This window comes from Microcaecilia unicolor, chromosome 3 (genome assembly GCF_901765095.1).
Source record: "Microcaecilia unicolor chromosome 3, aMicUni1.1, whole genome shotgun sequence".
NCBI lineage: Eukaryota > Metazoa > Chordata > Amphibia > Gymnophiona > Siphonopidae > Microcaecilia > Microcaecilia unicolor.
In genome coordinates this window covers 487792195-487800234 of record NC_044033.1, presented here as the reverse complement: position 1 = coordinate 487800234, position 8040 = coordinate 487792195, and the positions used below count along the sequence as shown (strand labels likewise).

The following is an 8040-nucleotide window of genomic DNA, read 5'->3' as shown; positions in this document are numbered from 1 at the left end:
CTTCCAATAATTCTGCTGGATGTGTCCCATGCCACAGAACTGCAGGAGACTGGTTGATCAACATCGTACTATCCACCACTGTCACCTTTCTTCCCACCCATCTGCGACACAGACCCAGATACCTACCTTTAAAATAAGCTGCTGCCACCCCCCCCCCCCCAAATGCTGCCTCCTTTGTCTTCATATGGGAAGAAAAACAAATCTCAAACTGGAGAAACGTTTTAGAAATGGGAAACAGATGGGAAGACTATTTTTAAGGGTAATAGTTTTGTGCATATTTTAATAAAATAAATTAAATGCAAAATGTGCCAGATTTTTTTCAGCTCTTTCTTATATTCCTGGTCAGTTCTACAGGCACTTGAGAAATACAACTCCCAACTTAATATGAAGTCAAACTAACACTGGCACCCATCAACTGAGTATTGCTAGACTGACACCCAGGTAGAGAACAGTATCAACACTGAAGAAAAACTGAGCAAATACAAGGGCAGTATACCAACTACATACATTTTTGCTGCCTAAAAAACAAACGCAGACTGTACAACTATAGCTTTCAAAAGGTGCAAAACAGCTATTTGACCAACAGAATAAAATGATGAAGCAGTAATAACAAAAGTTGTCTAGCAGAATGGGGTAATAACCCTGAAAACTACTCAGAACAGCATTTCCAAAGCCCAGAGAGCCATCGATAATATACATTTTGCATCCATTAACGGGATTATCATCCAGGTAGTCATGTAATTCCCACATTATATTCTTATAGCTCTGAATGTAGCCATTATCAAAGTAAAATCAAATGACAACACAAAATAATGTTATGTGAAAATACTTTAAAGTAATTGTACAATTTTAATTAAGCCTCTCTCCTAATCTGTACTTGTAACTATGCCTCATTCTTGATATTTAAATTTCAACAAAATCTAGGGAAATTACAGTAGTACTATATAGTTAAACATCCCCAAACCTTAAGGGAAAGACACGCCCTAAAAATACAAGTGAGAAAACTCTGCATTAGTAATACCAACATCTAAAGGTATTGAAAAACATTTAACCACCTTTGAGGTATGTTTAAGAAGAGCTATTTCTTATTTAAGTAATAATTTTATTGTTACTGGATGAGTATTTGTGAATTTTTTGTAATGCTATATGTGATAGGTCAAGTTTAAAGCCTTACACCTATACTAGTTATAAAGGTCTTATACATTAATAAAGACTTGCAAAAAATTAACACACTAATGGTGATCTTTAATTATATTTGTCTTGATCCTAAAAATGATCTGTACATATATCACTTGAGCAGTGTTAACAATTCAGTGTAGTGGCAAGATTTTTTTAAACAAGTATTCACCTTTGTTGTGATTGTAACTGTTATATACAATTTTTCAACTAATATTTACCAAACACGCCACAAAAGAGAACAGAAAAATAAGTTAAAAGCTGAAGAGGGACCATCTTGTGTTTCTTATGCCAGGCTGCTGTTGAATACAGTCCCCTTTATAGGCCGTTAGTTCCTGCACAAGATGATTCTCCCACAAAACAGCTCCTGAAAAGATCACCTGAATTCTGAATTTCATGATGGCTTCTTTTGTCTTATTGGAAAGCCATACGAAGCAGGATAGCATTTCCTCAACCGGTTTCAGCCTTGATATAGAAACTACTTCTTCTTTCACAGAAGTGGTCTTCCCATCTGTTTTATAGTATACACACCAAGTGAGAACGGCAAGCAACTTAATGCCAACTACTGGTCAGCAACAAAACTATCTATCCAGGATTTCTTTCCAATAACAGAACTCACAGGCTCATTTCATTGTCCATGCTTGGCTGTCTTTTGCAACTGCAGCTACATCCAGGATCTTGCCACTGTTGCACTGTTCATATAAACTCTGAAACAAAAAAACAAAACAAAACACCATATATAGAGATGGCAATGTAAACAGCGTCACTACAACCTACCATACAATATATTCCCCTAAAGAGACTCTGGGGCTGATGCACAATGGTCCCTGGAAAGAACCGCTCGCTATTTCCACCTAGTAAAAATTACTGAGGTGAAAATAGCACGCAATTCTCAAAAGAAATATCATGCAAAAACAGCGAGCAGCTCAGTAGGGGGAAAGGTGCTAAGGTGCGCATGCACAGAACAGTCAATTGCTAAGCGTGGCTGCTCTGCGCATGCTTGGAACAACGTGTGCTACCCGTGGCTTTTGCAGTCCTGGCTGTGCATCGCTTGTAAACAGCTGTGCATTCCACAGAATGCATATTGAAATACTAATCAGTTTGTTTCTGTGCATTTGCATGCGATTCCACCCTTTTGTGCATCGCCCCCCCCCCCCCCCCCCCCCCCGAATACTGTGCTCGGTAAACTGGCTGGAGCTGGTCAAAAACGATTGGGGCTGGCCCCGTAACTTCTGTGCTTCAGGCCCTCTGTGAGCACTAGAGAATGACAAGGGGATAGGGAACACAGTTAAACGTGGCATCAAGGACAGAGCCTGCGGGGATGGGGGCAAGCTTTGTCCTCATGTCATTCTCTAAAAGCTCGAGACTAGCCTTAAACAGGCTTTTCCCACTAGATTTAATAGCATCTATAAAATGCTGGTATCAATATGTAAAACACATCTTAAGACAACTGGCAAATTCAATGATAAACTGCAGAAGCTGCTTTTGGATTTAAATGAAGCATTGTTAAATAACATCATTTGTGTCTTTTCTGCCTTTGATGAAGCAACAAGAATCTCGTCTGTTGATCAGACTCCTACCATCTGCAACATCCTTCCATCATGTGCCCAGTTGCTCAATCATCTTAGTTTTACCTGCAACAGATTAATCCACTGTTGCTGGCATCAAGGAGCATTTTCAACACTTGATACTTATTTTCCTGTTCATCCACTACACAGTATTGGTTCTTTTCTACACCCATGTCTGAAAGACAATCCAATTCCCAAGTGATGTAAAAACACAGGTAACCGGGATTCGAAGGCTGTACTAAAACCAGATCGAAATGGGAGGCTCAAATCCATCAACTCAGGATACTCCAAAATCCACATTCCCAGAAAGCGTCACATCTGTGGAAGAGCCCTCCTCCAAAAGAATGAAAATGGATGTTAACAGTTTTATGAGTGACTTATGGAACTCCTTTGAAGGATATTGTTAATGAATTGAACAGTTATTTATGTTCGAGTGATGCAGACGATGCTTTGACTTTGGAAAAACAAGCAAAAGTGATGGCCAAAACTTGCAGTTACTATGTAACTGTATCAATGGGATGGGACTATAACATTGTGCTTGATGAGAATGTAGATAATTCAAACTGAGGAGGGGGGTATGATGCGTTTCACAGGAAAGCCTTAATGGCTTTGGTTGTGAGGGTTAGAATTAGTGGATGCTTGGCATTTGCATCATCCTGCTCAGAGAAATTATACTTTCTATTCACATTTCAGAGACACTTATACATGTATTGACTAACTGTGGTGCAACAGAAATTTCTGGGGACAGGAACAAGATGCCCATATCAAACCTATACACAAGCCCATTTGGTTAGAGGTCGACCCTTGGGAGGGGAAGTGCTTTCAGGGCTTCTGGAGGCTTAATGAAAATTTCTAGGTGCAGATCTGTCTGTGAGTATATTAGGGGAGTTATTCAAAGTTATATGCAGGATGACGACAATGGGTCAGTTAATGATAGGTTTTTGTGGGATGCCCTCAAAACAGTGGTGAGTGGCCATTTAATCAAGTTGGGTGCATGGAAGAAGCAAATCTATGACAAAGAGGTCCTCTCCTTATGAGAATATCTGTTCTTTGGAAAGTCAGCATAAAACCCAGTCTCAACCACGGCTATTACAGGAATTAGACAAAGTTCAGACTGAATTAAGCAGATTACAACTTGAGAAAATTGATTTCATGAGAAAGAGGCTTAAACAAAATTTTTTTTGAATATGGCAATAAATCAAGTACTATGCTAGTAAGACAACTGCGAGAGATCTGCAAACTATCCAGAAGATAAAGGATAAGTGGGATATCATGCATTATTCGGATAAAGAAATTAGTGATGAATTTCTACATTATTATAGGACTGTTTATGGGGGTGAGAAGGGTGGGACAGAGGAGGACATTGTCCAGTACTTACAAAGTATTACATTGCCCTTTTTATCAACTGAAGACAAAGAACAGCTAGAATCTCTGATCTCTCTTCTGAAGGTGCACTGGTCAGTTAAACAGTTAAAAAGTGGAAAGGCCCCAGGGCTAGATGGGTTTGATTCAAAATTCTATAAACTTTATGTGGGGGACTCGAGCCCCCTGTTTTGCAGGGTTAGTAATGGTCTTTAATCTGGCAATCACTTACCCCCTACGACGACTGAAGTGGGAATATCTCTATTGCTGAAACTGGGAAAAAACCCTCCAGTTTGTGTATCTTATTGGCCCATTTCACTTTTAAATATAGATATGAAGTTGACTGCAAAAATTCTAGCCCAGCATTTTGCCTGGAGCCTGGGCATTACCTAATCAGGTCCAAATGGATAAATCTGGATTTGTCCTGAAGCATCACGTAGCAGACAATATAAGATGTACCCTTAATGTCTTGTGGGAGGTTCAGCTGACCCAGTCTAAATTGGCTTCGTTAGCTCTAGATGCAGAAAGGGCCTTTGATAGGGTCAGTTGGGCCTTCCTATGGCAGGTTTTACAGAAGGTGGGCTTGGAAGTGTGTTTTTGTTTATGGATCCACAAGCTCTATGAGTCACCTTCACCCGTATTAAAATAAATGGGGGCTTCAAAGAAGCTTTCCCTATCCAACAGGGGACTAGGCAGGGGTGTCCCCTTATCCCCACTGTTATTTGCTCTTTCCATAGAATCCTTGGCCCAAAGGATTAGGGATAATGGGGGGTATCGAGTGGGAGGGGGTAGCCAAAATAAAATATCACTTTTTGCAGACAATGTTCTCTTTTATGTTTCTTCCTCTTAGTTGCAATTACCAATTATTTTACAGGAATTGAAAGATTATGGCTATGTTTCTAGTTTTAAAGTGAATTTTGACAAATCAGAATTGTGTATAACAACTGGTGGGGGTGGGGTGGAGAAGAGTTGCTGCAATGGTCCTTTCCTTTTAAATGGGCCAGGGAGGAGATTCGCTACAGGACACAAAACACATCTTGGAATCCCTATGGAATGAAATTCCATGTGTAAAGGGGAAAAGGATAGTGATAGGAGTCTACCGTCCACCTGGCCAGTATGAAGAGACAGATGTAGAAATATTATCAGAAATTAGGGAGGCTAATAAACTGAGAAACACAATAATAATGGGTGATTTTAATTACCCTAATATTGACAGGATAAATGTAACATCATTGCATGCTAGAGAGGTGAAATTCCTTGATGGAATCAAGGACTGCTTTATGTAGCAGCTGGATCTGGAGCCAAAAAGGAGGAAGAACAATTCTAGACGCAGTCCTTAGTGGAGCGAATGATGTATACATCCCAGAGTATTGACAGAATTGAAAAATGAACTTGCAGGTCTATTGTTAGTAATATGTAAATTTATCTTTAAAATCAAGCATGATACCGGAAGATTGGAGGGTGGTCAATGTAATGCCAATTTTTTAAAAAGGTTCCAGAGGAGATCCGGGAAATTATAGACCGGTGAGTCTGATGTTGGTGCTGGGCAAAATGGTAGAGACTTAAAGAACAAAATTACAGAGCATATTCAAAAGCATGGATTAATGATTTAGTCACATGGATTTAGTGAAGGGAAATCTTGCCTCACCAATCTATTACATTTCTTTGAAGGGGTGAACAAACACGTGGATAAAAGTGAGCTGGTTGATATTGTGTATCTGGATTTTCAAAAGGCGTTTGACAAAGTACCTCATGAAAGACTCCAGAGGAAATTGGAGAGTCATGGGATAGGAGGTAGTGTTCTATTGTGGATTAAAAACTGGTTAAAGGATAGAAAACAGAGAAGGGTTAAATGGTCAGTATTCTTAATGGAGAAGGGTAGATAGTGGGGTTCCCCAGGAGTCTATGTTGGGACCGCTGCTTTTTAACATATTTATAAATGATCTAGATATGGGGATAACTAGTGAGGTAATTACATTTGCTGACGACACAAAGTTATTCAAAGTTGTTAAATCGCAAGAGGATTGTGAAAAATTGCAAGATGACCATTGGAAACTGGGAGAGTGGGCAACTGGTCATCCAAATGGCAGATGATGCCTAATGTGAGCAAACGCAAAGTGATGCATGTGGGAAAGAGGAACCCAAACTATAGCTACATGATGCAAGGTTCCACGTTAGGAGTCACCGACCAGGAAAAGGATCTAGGAGTCATCGTTGAAAATACTTTGAAACCCTCTGCTCAGTGTGCTGCGGTGACAAAGAAAGGAAATAGAATGTTAGGTATTATTAGGAAAGGAATGGAAAATAAAAATGAGGATGTTATAATGCCTTTGTTTTGCTCCATGGTGCAACCGCAGCTTGAATACTGTGTGCAATTTGGTCACTGCATCTCAAAAAAGATATAGTGGAATTAGAAAGTACTCTATGAGGAAAGGCTGAAACGGCTTGGGCTCTTCAACTTGGAGAAAAAACAGCTGAGGGGAGTTATGATAGAGGCAGTGGCGTAGGAAGGGGGGTGGGGCGGTCCGCCCCGGGTGCATGTCGCTGGGGGGTGTCGGCTCCGCTGGTTCCCTGCTCCCTCTGCCCCGGAACAGGTTACTTCCTGTTCCGGGGCAGAGAGAAAAAGGAACCAGCGGAGCTGACGCAGCTCCCAACGACGTGCACTCGGGGGCGGATTGGCCCTCTCACCCGCCCCTCGCTTCCTAATTCAAGTAAGAATGCGCTCCGGGGGGGGGGGGGGGGGGGGAGGGTGCGCGCCGAAGGGGGGAGACGCCGTGCTGCAACCGGGGGAGGGGGGGGGGGTGAGCAGCTGCGACCCGCCCCGGGAGTCAGCCGCCCTCTCTACAGCACTGGATAGAGGTCTTTAAAATACTGAATGGAGTGGAATGGGTAGACATGAATCGCTTGTTTACTCTTTGCAATAATACTTGGGACTAAGGGGCATGCAATGAAGCTACAAAGTAGTAAATTTAAGACGAATCAGAGAAAACATTTTTTCACTCAACGTATAATTAAACTCTGGAATTCGTTGCCAGAGAATGTGGTGGAAGCAGTTAGCTTAGCAGAGTTCAAAAAAGGTTTGGATGACTTCCTAAAAGAAAAGTCCATAAGCCATTATTAAAATGGACTTGGGAAAATCCACTGCTTATTTCTAGGATAAGAGGCATAAAATGTATTGTACTGTTTGGGGATCTTGCCAGGTACTTGTGACCTGGATTTGGCACACAGGATACTGGGCTTGATGGACCTTCAGTCTGTCCCAGTATGTCAACACTTATATATAGATTCTAAGACAATTAACCCACTTGTACCAGAGCAATTAGGGGAAGATATTGCAACAGATCTGAATGGATTTGGGAAAGTTGTGGCTTTCCTGGTGGGGGTCGCATTGCAGTTATAAAAGTGAACATTTTATCTCAGTTGTTATTATTGTTCCAAACTCTCCCCACACAGGTCCCCACTACTGAACTGAGTCAACTACAATGAGATATTTCTATGGAGGGAAAACCTACTTGGTTAGACAAATAATCAGGATATGTGTGTAGTGGGTTTGCAATGTGGGTGGGTAGGGAGGGGGATAGCTATTTGTTAAAAGTGAAAAAGACAGGCTAAATGAGGAGCACGGATGAGAGATGGAGGGCTGGAAGAGGTAGGGGTAGGAACACCCCTCCCCCCAAGTCTGGAATTCCTCCACTTCTTTCATTCAAGATCCCCTAGTTTTCCGCAACTCCTGTCTTCCCTTCCATCCCTATTCTTTTAATCCTGTCCTGGTAGTGCTCTTCCTAATTCTTTCATGGTGCCAAACAGTATCCTACAGGAAAACTTAGCTGTTGTCATTAAAGACTTCCTGATTTCCTCATTTAGCTGTCCTCACTTTTTTGTCCATTGCCAAACAGTATCCTTCCAGCGTCTGTGAAGTGTAGTACATACGGGT

At 41.3% G+C, this 8040-nt stretch overlaps 1 protein-coding gene across 1 annotated transcript in view; it reads right to left on the bottom strand.

Moving 5' to 3' along the window:
* Nucleotides 1-304: 304 nt before the first annotated feature.
* The window catches only part of TTK (TTK protein kinase), a 171754-nt gene continuing 164018 nt past the window's right edge, over nt 305-8040 (bottom strand). Inside the window, exon 22 of the mRNA XM_030199069.1 lies at nt 305-1883. Coding sequence (XP_030054929.1) covers nt 1800-1883 — 84 coding nt within the window. The 3' untranslated portion in view covers nt 305-1799. The remainder of the gene's footprint in view (nt 1884-8040) is intronic.